General features: G+C 39.1%; 1 protein-coding gene across 1 annotated transcript; it reads right to left on the bottom strand.

Moving 5' to 3' along the window:
- Positions 1–306: 306 nt before the first annotated feature.
- LOC139721769 (uncharacterized) lies at positions 307–19,065 on the bottom strand. Its single transcript, XM_071633093.1, has 7 exons — positions 18,651–19,065; positions 16,936–17,280; positions 15,763–16,024; positions 14,947–15,190; positions 5,091–5,355; positions 3,795–4,050; positions 307–713 (listed from the first exon to the last, which is right to left on the bottom strand). The coding sequence occupies exons 1-7, from the start codon at positions 18,828–18,830 to the stop codon at positions 463–465; spliced, it is 1,803 nt and encodes a 600-aa protein (XP_071489194.1). The 5' UTR covers positions 18,831–19,065; the 3' UTR covers positions 307–462.
- Positions 19,066–20,613: the final 1,548 nt, after the last annotated feature.

The raw sequence follows: 20,613 nt of genomic DNA, 5'->3' as shown, positions 1-20,613 counted from the left end.
ATCACCTTTTCTGCTGTTTTCTCTTCTCCCGCCATCTTCCTAATCACTATCATCGAAATATTTCGTGTGCAGTGGTTTGCTGTGAGCATGTCATCCATGGCAACTTATATCATGGGTATTATTTCCAAAGGTGTCAAATTTCTGCCGTCCAAAATTCAACTTTATTACAATGTCTCACACTTGTGTTCAGCAATAGTGTGGGGAAAAAATGTACATTGACAAGCATGTACTATTATTATGTGCTGATTTGATTATATATATATATATATATATATATATATATATATATATATATATATATGTGTGTGTGTGTGTGTGTGTGTGTGCCCTGTTTGTTAATAATGTGCGGGGCAAGTGTGAAACCATCCCTGTGCAGGCCTATAAAGTACAGAAAGAAGCTACCGTCTGCCGTTGTATACTATTCCCACTGTCTAGATGATGGAGCGCTCTCTCTCTCTCGTTTTATAAAGAAGGTCGGACCTTCATCTCTGTTCGCTTCATGGAGTAAAAATTGTTCTTCCAAGTTTTCCATATGATGCCCTGCTGGTCGATCACTCCTCCATCGAGGTAGTGGCCATTCAAGTTTGTCTTAGCGTCACAGCTTGAAAACCACCATCCCGATTTGTATATCCTGGCGCAGTGTCCCCCGGCTCTGTCATTGTCGTTGTCGGGGGTCGAGAATTTAACTCGGCCATTGAGGGCCAATCCTGCACCTGCAGATAAAGAGAAGAGGAGTATGAATGGTATTAACATTAATTAATCAAATTATGTATGGTGTCAATCTAGGAAGCTTTTATTTTTATTCCAATGGTACTTTAGTAGTCTATAGTTCGGAATAAACGGCGGGATGACTCCGACCAGAGACTCCAACCCAAAGCACCTTCTGATCTGGAGATTCTCCCGCCTGAAACTCCTAGCAAACGGGAGACTCCAAGTTGATGTGTGCGAAGTGCGAAGTTCCTACTGTACTAGATGCTCTCTGGTGCTATCTAAGGCTTATTTTTTTCAACATACGATAGCAATAAGTAAGAAATCCTTTCCAACGGGAGACACAGAGCCAGGGCGGGAAAAATTAAGTCTCAAGCGGGAGAACGGGATATTTTGCAAAAATAGGTTTTCGGCGGGAGATCTCCCGTCGAAAACGGGAGAGTTGGAGTCTCTATAAACCATCGAGACAACAGATGTAAAGCTAAATGATAATACCTACAAACTGATCCAAACTGTTTTACTGAAAACAAACTCTGATAATTATGTCGTGAATCATGCTTTCACAACTGATGAGCATAATGCTCTTATCGTTGAGGCGCGGCTGTCCATGGTATTGCTTTTTACAAAATTTGTGTCTCATTGCGTCGTTTTCTCTGATGACCTTTATCTGGTGTCGAACAAGCTTAATGCGGCAGGTGTTGTTTGGGTCCGCATGACTAGTTTTGGCTACACGTAATGGTCACAGGGACAAGGTGGAGATTATCTCAGCGTGTACGCTGACATGGATTTTTCAAATGTATGTGACTGTGTATATATATAAGCTGGTGATGAAAGATGTCAGTGTCCGCGCGGGAACGATGTAGCCTGATAGTCGTCTTGTTTTCCAAGATTCTCTCTCAACATGAAATGTTAAACATGTCGTTTAATCTTGTCGGGTCAACTACACTTTTTCTTCATCTGAAAATAATGAAATCGTAAGGGCAACTTTTACCTTTTAAAGTGTGGTGAACGAGACATTAAAATCAAGAAAATCATGTAAAAGAAGATGTCAAAGCAGAGGGAATAATTGTCTCCTAAAACAGATTTTTAATGTGACTTATTAAAACATATTCGTGCCACTGCGAAATCACGAGTTAAAATTGACTGATTTACTTCATCGATTTTCGCTCCGGAACGGCCGTCTTTTTCGAGCCCTAAAATATGACGTCACGAAATGAACAAAACCCTTTACGAGTGCAGCGGGACATCGAGGCCGCCATTCATAAAGCACGTGTTTCTTGGTGAGCGGATACAATATCTGGCCTGTCTTTAGTCGCATCTGCTTTCTCGGCTGAGACATTATGAAGAACGTCCATTTTTTACGTTATATTGTACGGAAAGACTTTGAGTTTGACATCGAGAGTGAATTGAGTGATGACAGTGACAATGACACTGATAGTGACATTGGCAAAGTCGGGGTGGTAGAAGAAGCGAGGGAGAGGCGACGGTATGGAAGGCCGTTGTGGACTTAATTCGTTTGGGGCATACATAATGGAAACGGGCATACGAATGCAACTGCCTTTAGCAAACGTTTGCTAATTGACCAATCAGCGAGTGTTTTTTTTTTTTTTTTGGTAAACGTTTGTACGGTGTTTAGCAAACGTTTGCATTTTGTCTATTATACGTATGCCCCATTTAATACGTATGTTAATTTACTACGCATATGTATGCAATTGATCGACCAATCAGGTACTTCGTTTAATATGCATTTGTATAATTATGTGTGTATGTTGCGTGTGTGTATAAAGTGTGTACGGTAGGCACTCACGCCCGATCTGAGCAAGGAGGTACTAAGAGTACGTATATGTGTAAGTGGAAATCCCACACCGTACCTTGTTAGTTCCTCATCTGGAACATGGTTGAATCTGCCTTCTTCAATAAGCTGAGGATTTTTTTTTGAAACTTTTGCACTTACCGCAATTCTTCTAAACTTGAGTTTTATTGGCCATACTGAGCTGATCCGAGCAGTACTGAGCCGTACTGGCATCTGCGCATATGTATGAAAGTGGCATACGTTTGCTGAAAAAAAAAATGCAAACGTATGCTATCGCACCGTGCAAACGCTTACTAAACAACACTTGCCGATTGGTCAATTAGCAAACGTTCGCTAAAGGCAGTTGCATACGTATGCCCATTTCCATACGTATGCTCCAAACGAATTATGTCCGCAACGGCCTTCCATAGACGGATCCCACTGAGTGGATGGAGTGCGGAGCACAGCGCATCAGCGCAGGGCTGATTCGTTCATTTCGTGACGTCATAATTTTGGTCACCAAAATTTCGCCGTCAGATCGGGTTCAGGTGATCTAAAAAAGGGTCTCAAATCACCATCTATCCATCGTTCTAGAGACTTTTTGCCTTCTGAAAGTTGATTATTCATATTCCTAGAGACTTAAGCTTTCCAGAAATGTATAAATCACCTTGTTTATGAATATCGTCCTTTTTTTTTTTCTCTCGTTCACCATACTTTAGGTGTTTAATTTAACCAAAAGTTTCGAGGTGAGTAACAACATTTTAAGTGTTGTATTTACCATTTAACTTTTCGAGTGCGGATGAGGTACGCTAGCATATGCTACGTTTTTACAGAGTTATCAGGAAGCTGCAGATTTGCGCCGCGGACGTTTGAGACCACGAGTGCGTTGGACGTTCGCCTCTCTCACTGCGTCGTGCTGAAGTAGCTTTAGATTACGCCGAGACGCAATCTATGAAAATAAAATGGCGCCCCCATATGATCGGTGCATCAAGTAGCTCTCTACGTCGTAAATTGAACGGACGTAAATATAGCCCAGGAGGCGTTGTGAAAACTCAGACGACGCAAGATATAAATAGGTCGAGCTTGATAAGCGATATAATACGCATGCTAAGAATGTTTTTTTTTTCTTCCTCTGAACGTCCCTGTCGCGAAAATCTAAAGCTCCCTATTGACAGGAGAAGGCTGTATGAAAGAGCGGACAAAGAAGAAAAATAGGAAGAGGAAGAAGCCGACCGAAAAGCAGTGAATGACGAACAAAGAGAAGAGGAGTGGTACTAGACCGAGGATCACGTACCTCCACCTCCAGCGGGGTTCCGCATGTTAATCTCGTAGTTGCGCGCCTCACCGCGCATGAAGAACAGTTCGTAAGTGGATGTCGTCTTGGCGCCCTCGAAGTCTTCCAAGTCTACTCTGAGGGCGGCGAACGCGGAGATGCGATGCATTTTCTCCAAGCCCAGCCAGTGCTCGCCCATCAGGTTCCCAAAACCGTGCTTGTAGTCCAGCCAAGAGCGGTCAAAATTCTCATCGCCATTCTCTCTGCGTTGTAGCACCTGTTTCAGATACAAAGACGAGCATAATTGTAATTTATTTAGTCTACTCTGCGTATTAAAGTCACCGAGTAGAAATCGCAAATTTCTTGATGACCCGGTAGGGTGGGTTTTCATGGCGAGGGATCAGATCAGGTATATTCGAGAATTCCTATTTAAAAAAAAAAAAAAGAATGTGTAAAGATGTATCACTTGGATATCTATATAGTACACGCACAGACGAAAAATCTCGAATGGGCAGCCGACCACTACCAATGATCGTACCCATCAATGCACGTGTTCGCAGACCAGCTCTGCGTGGGTTTCGAATGTACCCAGGTAGGCTGAGAAAAAAACAAGACACATTACAAAACATGGGGCACCCATGAATCCCACGTGTGTGGAGAAAGTTAAGTATTACATATTCACATCACTGTTGTATAATATGCATCGCAAGTAGGATGCAAGCAAACCTTGAAATGTGTACGTTTTATGGAGCTACGGGTTTTGGTCATTGATTACCACGTAATTGTGTATGCTAAGATTTTACTAGTTTGATTTGAATTGAATAAGAACCGACAGGATATTGAAATCGTCATAAATTTTGGAGAACCCATTCAGGTTCCGTAATCACGAAGGCGGTTTAAATCTAGTCCGCGGTTTATTCAGATTTCTCCGGTGTTATGAGAGTGACAAATAGCGTACACCGAAAGACATCCGGTCATGATACCACAAAGCTTCGCTCATTTGGGTCTAACAATGTACTCCCATTTCACACTCAATTAAGTCCACTGCCGTGAACTAAAACCATGACTGTTATTGAAATTACCTTCAAGAATACCAGGGACGGATCCAACAATTTTGAAGGGGAAGGGGGGGGGGGGGGGGGTGGCTTTGCAAAATTAAAGGGGAGGGCATATCCCCCCGCATGTTTTTTTCTTTTTATTTCTTTTGTGTCAACAAGACATAAAGGGGGCACCCGATGCGCCCCCACCTGGATCCGCCACTAAATACGGACCGGGGCTCCGAAAGCAACTGTGAGACATTGTGTACGATAATCTTACCGTCCATCCACCTCCATCTGTGTCCATATCACAGTACACCACAAACGGGTCTCCACCGTCAAGGGGGTCGATCACATAGCGACCGCTAACGTTGAACCCTCTGCTGAGCGCGTCATCACAGTCTATTGGTCTCCCTTCTTCGCCCTGCGCGTCGATGACGTCAGAGCAGTAGGGCACCTCAACGCGACGAGCGCGAGGTTGGCGGACGAAGGTGCTCACCTGGTGTTGCGTGTCATTAATGAGACCCAGGTTTTCTTCCGTCGCACTTTTGACGTCGCCACATTTTTGGACCATCTCTGCCACGTCGATAGGAGACGCGATGCCATTGCCCGACTCTTCAGCAGGTATTATCTGCAAGAATATAATTGATGATGAATAGAGGAAGTTCCAATGACGTCATCAAACCATGCTGAGGGGGAAAAAACACCTGCGTTTTGGGGGCATATACACGTGGCCAAGCGAGTAAGCGTTACATCTCACATCCCATGATAGGCAGTGCTGACTGTGTGGGTATGGCGCGATACGCTAAAACCGCGCGCTAGAGCAATACAAACGCGATTAGTTTTTGCCCCTCAGGCAACGCGTCGTTTGACGTCACGGAACCTCGTCTATATCCATGGGTAACAAGAGCTAGTTAATACAAATACATTTCTGAAGAATGATAAATCATCAGTTATAATGAATATCTATATATGCATAAATGAACCTCCAGTGAAGAAATCGACTTCTTTTGAAATTACACCGAAAGGGGATGAAAGGAAGATAAGTAATGTGATTAACTATTCCTTAATGTGCATGCGTCGGTTATTATAGAATGGATTCGATTGATAAATGTGTGGAATTACGAATTGATAGAAATAAATCAAAACAGACAACAGTAACAGCAACCTATATTGTTCTTGTAATCGACCAGTTCATCAATGGTTGTTCATTTTCAATCATCAGTTATTAACATTTTGGCCTAGGCAACATAATCATTATTTTAACGGCAAAAACCATCGGTATATACAAGGGTTTACTTTCTAAACATATCGGAAGAAATTCGGTAACAATGCCCATCATCTTGATGACTGGTAGCTCTTGCATTAAATCATGTTTCATGCAAAAGATCAGTTGCCGCATCAGTAATAGGTTTGTCACATAATGTATTGTCATCAAGTAGTACTTTTTAGACCTGCATTGGTATAGAACGAAAAGCAAGACACTATTGGAATTGTACAACAGGATGTTAGAAACAACGATGCATTGTTCCATATAAAGCTGAATCTTGATATTGTAAGAGATAACACCAATAGCATTGGCATGCTTATAGCATAATTATGTACGTGCATGCGCACGGACAGGCACTATTGGTAAATCCATCTAACCTCATTATTTTTTTTTTGTGGCCCCATCTAAAAAGAAAAGTCTACCTTTGTTGACTGTTCACATGGAAATAAATACAAAGAATACAAAACAGCTCAGAGCACAAAATAGGGCATTATGCTTTCACTATCAACAGACTTATCGAAAGGCTATATGATCCATGGTATAAGATAAAAAAACTAATGAATAAATAAATTAATTATTTAATATGTATACATATTCAAAAAAACAAATAAATGGCACATTTTTAACACAACATGTCATGTCTGTGGGCAATATTGAGTAAAATTAAATCCGGTAATTAAAAACATTTTAGATTGGTATTTTTGTTCATAGCACTTATCGTTATTTTTTACTCGAATATATCCTATGTTCATAAACGTGTAAAGCATAAAAAGAATTTTATGTTTGATATCATACCATCCAAGATTATTCAAACTTGCATCGCTAACGTAATTGAACAATGCCTGTAATCTGAGACTTTTTTTACGTTTTTTTTTTGAGAGTCCGTCCAACTTATTTAAATCCTGCACTGCATACAAGTCAATTGCTGAAAATGTTCACACACATCGAGACATATCAATGACAATGTATTCCGTTTTGTTTTTTCATTACTCGTTCTTATCATGTGTCCAAGAGGACGTGTGTTGTTAGTTTGACAGGACAAAGATGAGAATTACTCAGAATTACTCAGGACTTAGACGATCACCGAATTGCACGCTTAAAGCAACTAGTCACATATTCTCACCTCTATTATGGGCTCGAATCTAGTTTCCCCCAGAGCCGGATAGTTACAGCGAAATGTATGATCACCTATGGCGACGTCATAATAACCGGAGACGTCGGGGAAATTGCACGAAGTAGCATCCGAAAGAGAAGCAACCGCGAGCAGGGCGGACGAGATCAGGAAAAACAGTCGGAACATGGTTTCCCTGCTTTTCCCTTCTGTTTCGTTGTTTTGTTGTTTATCTGTAATTGACTAACTCGATGCTAGGTTTTCTGGAATAGGATTTGTATGCTGCAAGCCGTATGGCTATGGTTCGAGTTTGTCTTGTACAGTGTTTATTCCTTCGCGAAAATTAATTTTAGGGGGCGGGGCGATTGCGTTAGGAATTTGATCCGTGATTGGTTGGTATTAGCACATGATTTAGCATCCATTGGATCGATGTCAATGTAGATCTTTTTGTTTGGGCAATCCGATCTCTCTTTACGTGTCATATTTCCGAGTACCGGGTATTGCCAAGATGTTTATGTGGAGAATCAAGCTAAACAATGGTGGTTGAGACTGTCTTTCGAAAAAAAAAATGAAAACAACCCGGGAGAGAATCGTAATGACGTACACGTAAACAAACCTAGGAGACATCGGAACTGCAAAGCATAACAACATTTATGTACAACCACAGGCACAGATATAACACTCTCACGCATACGAATCTTAAACATAAACACTTCGACATTAAAGCATAAGAAATATGAGCTTGAAGCATCCCATAACAATTTGGCGGTCAGGCACCATGGCGCCTCGTTCGTAAATGCATTTCAAGTTTTTCATTAAACTCGTCGTTTTGGCAAAGTCTAAATGCAAACTACAGTCAACTTCACACAAAATCCGGGATGTGTTCCCAGAATCTTGTTTAATTATGGTCGAATCACATTTTGTTTTTTTACAGTCCCTACGACTTGACCTCTTAAGGAAGATTGGAGAGGACTATAGCTCTTACCTTCACCTTGGACTCCCTTCAGAAAAGATTTGTGAATACACGTGCTCACCCATGAATACAAGTGTTTTGATGGATTGTATTTAGTATATTTCGTTAATTGCAAACGCAGACTCTTGTCCAAAATCCTTAACGGAATTTAAAAGCTCTTAAATTTTCTAATCTATTCCTATTAAGGTGTTCAAAACAGTTTTGAGGACATATCCCACGTCATAATTTATTTTCACCAATACGGACACATTGAACTTGGAATATCGGGCAGAGCGGACACACGTTCGCGAATTTTAGGCTGAATAAAGCAGCAGCGGGTACAATGTATATGCTGCGCTTTATTTTGCATTTGTTAGTTTATTTTAGCAGTTATGATAAAATTAGAACAACAAGTACTAGTAGATTCTAAAGCACGCAAGATTACGATGTTTTTTTTTTCTCTACTTACACAAGCGCTACGTTTCAGAAGACAAAATCTCACCTCAAATGTGGGATAGAATGTGATGCGTGCGGCAGCCGGACAATTACACGATGTCTGTGGGGCGTCTATAGCGTCGACATTGGCGAAAGTACCCGTTATAGCACCGGCCAAAACGACCACCGCAAACACGGCTGACGACATCGTACTTGACCGTTGACACATTTTCCTGCTCAACGTTTCCTCTTATCTTTAGTTTGTTGTTGTTTCTTTAATTGCCCAACTCAGTGAGAAGTTTCCGAAGATTCGAATGCGACGTGAAAGTCGTGTATGGCGTGCTTTCCATCTTGCCTTGTTTGACGTTGAATTCTTCGGCGATGTGATAAAATTTTGTGGGCGGGGCTTATGCAAATGTGCAAGATGGGTAATTGGTCAGCGTTGTTCCAATTGATCATTTGTGGCGGAACTTGTCACTGGACGCGGAAACGCATCCTGTGCTTGGCATTAATTTGATAATCAAGTGATGGCGTGTGCATGACACGGTCCTTATGCGTAATGTCAACTGGATTTAGGGGAAAAATCGCTGTTGTCCTCTCCATAAGCATAAAAACATTCTTCCATGGAAACATTTTTACAGAGACGTTCTTCCAAATGAAGTCATTCACTAATGAGCGGTTTCTGTTCATTAAAGAGATGGTATAGTACTGGTGGAGATGAGAATTGGAACTTTTTGTGAGATACGAAAAAAAAAAACCTTTTCGGAAATAAAGCATAACATACAACTTTGAGAGGAATTTAAAGTTTGTTAAGATGAAAATCGTTTTTTGAGATAATTGAGACATCCAAAAACAAAGTAAAACAAAGCGATCGTATAAAAAAGATGGGTTCCACCTTTTGTTAGGATTTCTCTGTTTTTGATACCTCAACCATTTTAAGAGCATTTTTTCTCCAATTAAACGTTGAATCCTTATTGGAATACATGCTCTATAATATATTTAATTTTCTCATTATCTCACAAAAAAAAAACAATGCTAGAAACCTGAAATTATGTCTAAACGTAAAACTAGACCATTCTTTTTGAAGTTTAATCAGCCCATCGTAGATTTAGCAAGTACTCTAAAATCAGCCATGCAATCATTTGAATGTACAAGGGTGTATTATTTTTTGAAAAATAGGACAAATCCTTTCTTACAACAATTTGTGATATCGCAGGAGTAAATCGATGTATAGATGATGATTCCATGACATCTGCTCTTGCGACAATTGCTCCCATGAAATATATGACTCTTTTAAAAAGCCAAATATCAATTCTAACCACAAACATTACCCGAATCCTTATCCTCATCCTTATTCTCACATAAAACAAAATATAAAATCCTTTCACTATCCTAACTCTCATCCTATTAAAGGCCTTGGATGAATAAGACCAGAGCAATATTTTCGCAAGAGCAAGAGGGAATTTTACGAAACATACACATACAGCACACACACACACACACACACACACACACACACACATACACAACACAAACACAGTTTTCTGAGACGTCGGAATAACCACGTCACCGATCTTCTCTAAGACGCAGCTAGTCGGCTTGACATAATTATGTGACCGTGCATCACAAAAAGAACAAAAAGTCGCACCCCTTGATTTTACGTGAGGAGTCAAAAAAAAAACTGAAATGGGTCTACATAGTCAATCTTGAGATTTTTATATATTTTCTGAAAGAGCTATCCTTCTTCTACGTTACTCTAAAGTTTGGGATCATAACACGAACGAGAAAGTGTGTCTGAACAGTTTTTCTACAACCCTGTTTTGGGAAAGAGTAGAATGATCAGGTCTGTCTGGGAGGGCTCTTGTCATATATTGAAATCTTTTGCACACTCTTCAATTTTAAGTCTTATAACTTTGGAAAGGATAATGCTACTGCTTTGAAAGTTGGCATTAATCATGGACAGAAGGTGTTGATAGAGCATGCTTAATTTCTGCTCAATCTGATTATCCTTTCATTGTTGTTGCTCCGGTTGTTTAAATCCTGTGTTTTGTCCCTTTCATCACACAGCTATAGCGCGGCTTGGTAAAGATTAAGAGTTTGAATAGACTCTGTACTTCAAGAGCCTCTTTTCTCAGTTCACACTTTTCAGAGTGTGTGCTTTCTTTCCAGTATTTCAATAGGTTAGGGAAGTCCATTTAGATTGAGTTATAAATCAATTTAAAGCTTAGAGTCTGCTCTTTCAGAATCTGCCCGTAACTAGAAATCCCTATCTGGCAACTTTTTGTTGGTTTTGTGATGCAGGGTCACATTATACTATGTCTGAGTGATGGTCAAAGAAATGTTTACTTTGCATAAGATAGAGATGATCTTTTCGAAAGCGTTTCATACAGTGAAAGATGCAATGTTCTTTCAGAAATACTCACTTTAACACATTTTGTTCGTGGCGTGGTATTCTTGACTGCTGACCTGATGCATTGAACGATTTATCATCCATCTGGGATTCTGAATTCGCCTGTTTACTGGATACAGTAATAACATCACTGCCCAGTATGTGCAAACATGGATCTCAATTGTCACTAATTATACTAAGGTAGACACCGAATACAGGGGTTTAGAATATACCATACTTGCAATGGGGTGACTAGTCTGCGATCCATGTCTCAGTTTGAGTATATGGTAGGTCTACTGTATTTAGACATGTTGAATATACATATACATGGGTGTGTGCATGAATAAAGGTGTGTAATTTAAGTAGGCTTAATCTTTTATTTTCTTTTTTTTGTTTTTCTTTAATTTGTCATTTTCAATCACTAATTTATTATCTATGTGTTCTTTCATCTTTCAAACTCTAAAACAACACATGATTAAAGAAGTCAGAAAGTCGTATGTACCGGGCATGGAAGATTATTTCCTCATCATCCTTAACGGTGGTAATACAGCAACAGCTGCATTCTCTCGCTCCTATAAAATTTTGTCCATTTTGGTGAAAAAAGCAAAACAAAACAAAACAATCCACTACTTCCGCTTGAAATGACAAATCTGTGTATTGAAGAGAGAGAGAGAGAAAAAAAAAAGAGAAATAAAGAAAGAAAAAAAAGAAAGAATATGAGATAATGGAGAATAAAGAAACTCTGTAAGGAACTGCACTAATTTTTCAAATTTGCACTTTGACCCGAAGGCATCCTTCCCTAAGTACATGTATTCATGATGGAATGTGATTAGTTCACAGCTTTGACAAGTAGAAGAAATTTGAACGATAAGAGCTCTAGGGATGAACTCCTAGGCTGAAATATGCACCGGACTGGCTTTGTTGCTGCTGTTGTTGTTGTTTTTCACATCTTATTTCTTGTAATTTGGGTTTGAGAAATGATGATAGTACTTTCCAAGCCTTAGTGGTAATCAAGCGTCAAAACAATTTTCATCCTGTGTAAGGATACTGGTCCCGAGTAAACCTTGCTTTATGTTACCAAATCAAACAACGAGGTTGGTTTCAAGACAGAAAATCCTGCGATAAACACTGTCTTCTACACTCTAAAAAAATCCGGGTCAGAACTGACCCGGAACCGGGTCCGTTGGGGTCACACACCGTTCCGGGTCAGAAATGACAAGGAATGAATTGGGTTAGGTTGACCTCATTCCGGGTCTTCATAACCAAATTCTAAGTCATTTTTGACCCGGAACCAGTTCCGGGTCAGTTCTGACCCGGATTTTTTTAGAGTGTAAAGTTCTAATGTGTATGAGTAACGGAAAGACGGTGACGAAGTACACCTACATCATCAGATAATTACACTAGTAGCCTCGCAGGCGAGTGTGTGTGGAACGTGTCGAAAAGAAGTAAAATTTGAAGAAGAAAAAAGAGAGAAAAGCTAACCTTACAACATATCCAACATTAGATAGTCAGGCTCATAGTTACCTATTTTTTACAAGGTGATTATGCCAAGGAACTACTAGGCCTAGTATTATATATCAGGGATGGTATATTTTTGCTTGAGATGGGGATTCACGTTTGAACTTTTTATGAGATAATAGAAACCACTTATATGAAATATAAAAGAGCATAAAGAAGAAAGAGGATTTTTTTCTTAATGAAATCGGTTTTGAAACGACTTAGGTATCAAGAAACAAAGTTCAACAAAGTGGTCCTAATAAACATACAATGTATTACTATCTTATCATTTCGTAGAAAACAAACCAAAATGCCAGGACACTTAGATAGATGAAAAAGATTTTAATTTCATATAGTTCTTGTTTCTTTCACACACAAAAAAATGCAGGTAAAAGATGAATTTTATCCTATTCATAGAGAGGAAGGTCCACGAAGGAATTGCTTCCGATGTCACTTCCTTGTCGTTTTTGTTGTTGTTGTTGTTGTTGTTGTTGTTGTTATTGTTGTTGTTGTTGTTTTGTTCTTTTTTTCGGGGGGGGGGGGAGGTAATGAGCAGTACGACTTTTATGTTGTCAGAAAATAAAAAAATATTAAGCAGAAAAGTCCATAACGTCCACACCATCTTTGCAATGTACTGTAGAAACAAGTTCGGAGTGCATTTATTGTGATTGCATTTTAAAATAGACAATCGTATGATAATAAACCTGGCGATGTTTCGTAGACACTATACCACATACTGTGAAAAAGAAGAAATGCCTCTTACGAGAACACACACGTACACTGTACGCATCACACATACAAATACAAACATGCAAACACATCCACAAGCGGCCGGTTCAGTAAGTTTGAAAGCGGAGTTCTCATGGGAATTTTAGAAAAAAAAAGTGAACATCTAAAAAAAAAAAAATGTTTCAAGTTCAAGTTCAAGTTCGAGTTCAAATTCGAATTTGTTTCGCCAATCTCAGGTTAAAGCATCATAAGATAATGTGCTTCGTTTGCACATCGTTACAAATAATGCCTTTCTAAACGAATTCGCAAGCTCAATACTGGTTCAGATTCCCCCGGTGTATGAGAAGACGGTGGTGTAGACAGTGTGATTATCTCAAGAATATTTTGATCCTTTTTATCACACTAAACACTGTTTTAAATTTGGAATTCATCATACGAACTACAGTATTTCTCAAACAATCTAAAAAAAGTCATTAACTGGCACAACTCATAATCAACTTGAATGACAATTCCCATATTTTAGCGGTAAATTCTGTTTCATTTATTGATTGTAAAAGAAATTAACAAAAGCGCTACAAGACGGCAGAGGACAATAACAACTTTAGACACTTTTTAAAGTGTTTTATGATTCATGATTATTAGGTTAAAGTGATGTGCCTTTAAAACGTTAATTGTTATATCGAGTCAAGGCACTGATTTACAAGTAAAGCTTGAAGGAGAAACAAATCAGAGAAGTCAATCATAAACAAATCAAAAGCTTGTTTATTTATTCTTCCCAATATGATTGAACAAACACACATGGCAAAGCTGTGTACAACAAAATAAGATTTCGCGTCAATATTTTCTTTTGTAAATTCAGACGCCAATCTTCGTTTATTTTCGATTCAGTTAATGTAATAGAATCCGTTAAATTGACAGATTTACTTCTTCCTTTTTGTACCTTGGTTCCCATATAGTGTTGATTGTTTTATAGTGTCGTTTATACGCAGTTGTATTATAGATATGTTGATCAGAATGTCAATATGACGGCAGAAATTAAAATTCACATTCAAGAAGCTTATGATGAATTGTAAAAAGAAAAAAATAACGAAAATAAGTGAACTAGTTGGGTTATATTTTCAGAGCCGTTTTCATCACGGTTTGCGCTGTAAATTTCAAGCGTTCATCTCTGTTACCAAAATCTTACACACGTTCACCGCCATTGGTTATGTAGAGGGAAGGAGCTTGGAAAAACATTGAAACCCCGACTCATCAAAATAATGTCTTTATATTGCTTTCTTTTTCTTTCCGTTTTGTTTTGAGTAATATCTTTAAGCGAGTGTCATTTCACTATCATAATAGGAGAAGGTAGTACCCTTTCCATACTCTCTAAAAAAAAATCGAGTGAAAATTTTCACTCTTTAAGGAGTGAATACAAAAAAGAGTGAATTTAGAGTGAAATTGGAGTGAACTTTTAGTGAAAATGTTCATTTTCACTCGAAATTCACTCCAATTTCACTCTAAAATCACTCTTTTTTTGTATTCACTCCTTCAAGAGTGAATATTTTCACTCGATTTTTTTTTTAGAGAGTAAGTGGACTTCATTTCTTAGAAACAATCGACAGTTATCATCGAAATAGAGAGAATCTCTATACTAATTGGCACATCGCAGTTAAAGACTAGTGTCTGTTATGCAAGCGTTGCCAAGTGTTATTGTATGGAAAGTTCGGCGATATCCTCTCAAACTGCCGCTATGCTCTTGAATCAATATAGCGGCCTAATTTTCATTTCCACTTTGTTCATTGAGTAGAAGTTCAACTTCCACTTCGTCCAGCAGATGCCCATAGAGTCGATGTTATTGGGACTCTCGAGATATTGACCGTTGAGGTTGCTGGCGAAACAGGAGTGGAACCACCAGCCGGACTCGTACCGCGCGGCGCAGCTGCGATTGGCCACCGGGTCATTGTCTGAGTCTACGGTGGAAAAGTACATGCGATTGTGGTAGCTGAGCGAATCACCTGCAGAGGAAGGATATTGAACAGACGTGGATTAGAGAAGAATGCTTTACAGAATTTACCATCATAAAACACAAGGATAATGATAACATGATTTCATAATATCTAGGTCCTATGTTTTTCTTTTTCTCAATATTTTCAATTTACATTTTTCCTACTTTCAGGTTTTTATAATTTCATATTTCAGCAAGACAAATTAAAATCAAACAAAATGCCAAACAAAAAGACGAAGTATAATATCTCACTTTGAAAGTACTTAATTGTCAGAAGATAGGTGGTGGTGTATTTTTGAAGACAAACATCAATTTGATATTAAACTTGTCTGAAATTGCTCGGAAAGCAAAACATGCAAAAATATTTTGCAATGGTCCAGTTTTCTTCATGCGTGTGTGTTTTACAGATTAAGCGGTTTTGTACAGTTTTGTTTTTTGTTTGTTTGTTGTTGTTTGTTGTTGTTGTGTTGTTGTTGTTGTTTGGAGGGGGGTCGCTTTATTTAATGACAAATCTCTCTGCTTGGCTATGCTGTCAGAGAGTTTTACTAGACACAAAGGAGATGATCGTCATGTTCAACTCACCTGCATCGCCGTCGTAACGGGACACAAACAGCTGATACTTGTCGCTCTCCGGGCCAATGTAGAAGGAATAATAGGTGGCGTAGGCCGTTTCGCCTTCGAAATCGCGGAGGTCCACACGGAGGATTGAGGGCCTGGCAGACACCAAGCGGCGGACGTTCTCCAGACCCAGCCAGTGAGACTCACGCACGCTTCCAAAGCCGTTCTTGTATTCCAACCACTGGCGGTTGAAGTCCAAATTGGAGTCCGTGCGCCTTTGGAACACCTGTGGTCGAAGTCACGTGCCAATGGGAAATTTTAGAAAATTTTCGATAACACGGAAACGTTCACATGAGTTTACATTAAGGAAGCGAATAAAATGAATAGCTTACGGAATGCAAATATTCGACTGCATATATCCGATTGTATATGATTTCTTTGTTGTTGTTTTTTTATGGAAATGAAAATAAATTTGAACTTTGAACTTTGAGAAATACGATAAAGGGAAGCCGAGTCCAAAGGGACTACAGAAATCTTTCGACTTACATGAATTTCAACCTACCCGACATAGCTGATATTGAATTGGTTAAGTTGATTATATAAAGTTTCTTTGACTTAACCAATTATTGATTTATGCATGGTCCGACCCATGTGAACTTTACTGTAGATATCAATAAATTCTACGAGTTAATTCTAGGCCCGCTAATCAAGGATGAGAGTATGCTGTAAGATTTTTTTTTTTAAGGGTTGTAGACGAAACGGTGAGAGGACTATTCTTTTTTTAACTATGCAAGTGGATTTGTCCAAAAAAAAATGACAAGAGGTACTACAACTCAGCAAGTCCTCATAGGAGACTGAAGAAGGCGAGTTGTTGGAAAAAGGTAACATGAGCGTTGCTTTAGGGGCAAAAAAAAAGGGGTATGGGATGAGGAGCTATCAAAACTCGGCAAGTTGACGGGGGATGAAAGGATAAGTTAATTACTCATGACTCCAAAACATTTCAATTGTAATTAGTATCGTTTAATGTGGTATGGTAATCATAACATTTATAAACACTATCATTTTCAAGCTATAAGGCTAGCATACACACACACACGCACGCACAAAGGCAGATAAAAGAATAAAAAGTTACAGGTAGTAGTATATCTCTAAAAAAATGATGAAAAAACAAAAATAACACCAAGGGAGTGGCCTTACTGTCCATCCACCGTCATCAGTTTCCATATCACAGAAGACTATGATGGGATCCCTGCCGTCATTCGGATAAACCACGTAGCTGCCGCTTTCGCTCATCCCCTTGGACAAGGCATCGGCACAATCGATTGGCCGGAGTTCACGGGTCATCACTTCCGGTCTTCGCGGGCACGCGTCGACGGGGACCGTCCGCACGGACCGCTGCCGGTTTAAGTCCGAGACGTCATCCAAGACACTCTGGCTGAATCGCAGCTGAGTCTCCGATGTGACGAGGGAGGCACGACACGCATTCACCGCCACGGGAACCTGAGAAAGCAGACTCGAGCGTTCAGGACTTCTAGCTCGAATCTGTCAACGTACCGAAAATGATTCAGTGTGAAGTAATACTTATATGCACAAAGATATACATGCATATCAGGTACATGTTATATCGTTTTCACCCATCAAGTCGGCGGGTTAATTTTGCAGCGTAGGATTTGTTATCCCGTCATTGTCTCCTAATTGACTTATCTGATATCCCTGCATATGGACACATTTCGGATAAATATTTCATAAAATCTAATAAATACATAAGATTTCCGCAAATCTGGAAATAAATTCAGGAAAAAACCCGATTGGAAGACAAGTGTTGCAATGTTTTGTAGTGTTCATTTGAAATGACCATCCATTGAAATGGGTATAATATGGTGAGATTATGCCTTGAACCATGTTGGATTTAGATTCCAATGCACCACATGACTGGCCAAGGAAGCGGTGTATCCACAGACATGATACTATCATGTGGATTCGATTAAAAGCTTGAGGAAATGTGAAAGTCCATTCAGCAATTATGTTTATAATAATATATGAACATCTATATGTGTATAAATGTTTTCAATGATTCAATATGCTCCCCCCCCCCCCCCGCGCCTTCCCATTTCCGGCTGGGAACGCTTTAACACAAACTTTGATGTTTTGAGCTATATGAGGCTCTCTTCTTCTTTTTTCACTCTCAAAACAGCCTTTGAGGAAACTACTGCCGAAGATAATATGTAGGACAACTTTACAGAAAGTTCTAGTGAAAGATTTAGGGAACATAATCCATATTCGTTGCCTACAACGATACATTTCTGATCTTTCCTGAATTTATTGCTTAAGGTTGTTAAGATTAATTTTCCTGTATTTGACCAAAGACAAATAATAATGTTTTAAACCATGGACAAAGTCCGTAGTTTTTATGGGGCGCAAGTGTCGCCTGGCCTGTTTCGTTACAAAATCAGTCATTTCTTCGGTGAAATGACAAATTTCGTAACGAAGTAGGCCGTTCGACACTTGGCGCCCCATTAAAAAAAAAATCGATCTTTGTCCATGGTTTAGACCATGGACAAGGACAAGATTGCACCGACCACCTTCGTGATTTCGGGCCAATGTCATTTAACGTTCTTTAGGCAACAACCTCGCTTAAGGGCGATTGCAGTTGGAGACATATCATAAGGAAAACTATTTTTCTGTATAGTTCTATTACTGTTGTTATCATTTTTCATCATTATTTATTTCTTATCCACATCGTATTTGACTTGTTGATAAAAATATATCATTAAATGAATGATACATATTGGATTCATAAAGAAAGCCAACGTTAGATCCTGCCAGCTGATATGGCAGTAATTTGTCATAGCCAAGCGCATTGACAATTGCGTTCTACTTTGTTTCTGTTGTTTCTAACCGACAAGTCTCACCTGAATATGCGGCCGGAAAACCACGACCCCCTCCTGGCAGTTACATTGGCTATCGGAGGGGACAACCGAGATCGTTGTCGGATCCTCGTCGATTTGGGCCGTTACACCTGCCACCACGAAGACAACGACGAACACGGGAGCGATCACGGCCAGGTGACCTCGTATAGAAGCCGCCATCATTTCAGACTATCAAAGCTGTTTGCACACTCGTCGACAAAAATAAAAACAAGTAGGGCCTAGTCAGGTACAACAATGCCTGCGTGGCGTACGGTTTTAGTTGTCTAGCAGTAATTGTAATGGAAAATACTACGGTATAGAGTTGACCTGGGATTTGGCCTGAGGTGCGATGACGTTGTACGATGTCGATTGTTTAGCAAAAGGTTAAGCTTTGCTGCAGCTAACCATCGATTGACTGGACGAGTCTCATCTCAATAGGCATTGCGACGATTTGACTCTCTCGGGGCTTTCAGTTGAACCGCTGCCAAACTTCAAGCGAAACATCAGATGCAATGAAAAGAGCATAACATAACAATTTAACTGTCAACAAACCTAGGCGTACAATGTCGAGGGTGGCGCCAGGAGAAAGAAAACAGAAGACTTGGCCACGACAGGAAATTTTCAAGTATCATGTGACAATATCTTTTGGTAACAGGGTTTATGTTGATATCTGTTATTCTTTTCCAACTATAATTTTATCAGCCCGTCATGAGCAGGGGGAATAGTCACTGACATTATTGTCTTTGTTATTGTCATTTATTGTAATATCATTCATGTTATACTATTCATTATCCAAATGAATTCGTGCTTTCTGTAAGTTTTTTTTTCAAATCTTAGATCAGATTGCTCGTGTGTGTGTGAGTGTGCGTGTGTGTTTATGTGCATGAGGGTGTCATCTTTGTTCTTTTATGTTATGTTGGAAAGGAAATTTTGTATGGCCTACATATTCCCACGTTTGACTGACTTGAATTGAACTTAATTGTGAACATCGGTTTTCGTCGCACTGCATGCGTAATTTAGCGTATAAGTGGTGGATAGTGTCCCAGTCTTAGTGTATTCTGCGTTATATGCACACGGCTCTTCACACACACACACACACACACACACACACACACACACACACACACATATATATATATATATATATATATATATATATATATATATATACACACACACTCACATACGTAAATACATTATTCATACGCACATTGATATCTACATGCACACTTATATACATACATACATTTTACATACATACATACATACATTTTATACGATACAGAAAATACATACTTACAATGACAAATTCCATATTTATAAACCTTGATCGACTTGAATGTGAAAGAGATAATCCAAAGTAATTTAACTTAAAAAGGCGACATGTTTGCGTTAGAATTGAACTAGAATAAAAACTTTTATCAAAATTGTGTCACTTCCCATGCGGGCTTTTGGAATATATTGGTCAAAATTCCAAGCACATAATTATAAGAGCATACCATGAGACCATCGTTTCTGCCTTCCTTTGATTTGCAAATACGTCTTAGCTAAATTCAGAAAACCATATACGACTTATTCAAATTAGATCACACAAACATCTTAATAAATGAAGCAGTAATGGTGGTGACCTTTGGATGAGGTATTTTAATCACTGAATCTCTTTTTCTCCTATCTTTTATACTAGACACTGACAGAATAAAGTGAGCAATGGTCACTTTATTGAACACGTTAAAGTACATGGTCCATGTACTTTAACGTGTTCAGTAAAAACAATGGGAACAATATGAAGCTAGGTGACTAATATGAGTACGCCATAACTTATCTTTCCAAATTGTACAGAATTTGTTAACAGCTCTACCTGTCACGCTTTTCTTTTTTCTAATCATTCACATTAATTTCATGAAGAAAGGATGTGCACGAAGTATATTTGCGGAGATTGCATTGATTTAAAATCCCCAAAACCCTT

The sequence above is a fragment of the Diadema antillarum genome, unplaced genomic scaffold, assembly GCF_040938485.1.
Source record: "Diadema antillarum isolate AM-2024a unplaced genomic scaffold, OU_Dant_1.0 scf00000150, whole genome shotgun sequence".
Lineage (NCBI taxonomy): Eukaryota > Metazoa > Echinodermata > Echinoidea > Diadematoida > Diadematidae > Diadema > Diadema antillarum.
The sequence above is the reverse complement of the archived record's forward strand: the minus strand, read 5'-3'. Positions and strand labels throughout refer to the sequence as shown.

Coding starts and splice junctions, on each gene's coding strand:
- LOC139721769 (XM_071633093.1), bottom strand. CDS start 18,830: ATGATGGCGGCTTCTATACGAGGTCACCTGGCCGTGATCGCTCCCGTG. Junction 17,281..18,650: donor TTTTCCGGCCGCATATTCAG/GTGAGACTTGTC, acceptor GTACGTTGACAG/ATTCGAGCTAGAAGTCCTGA. Junction 4,051..5,090: donor CAGATGGAGGTGGATGGACG/GTAAGATTATCG, acceptor TATCTGAAACAG/GTGCTACAACGCAGAGAGAA.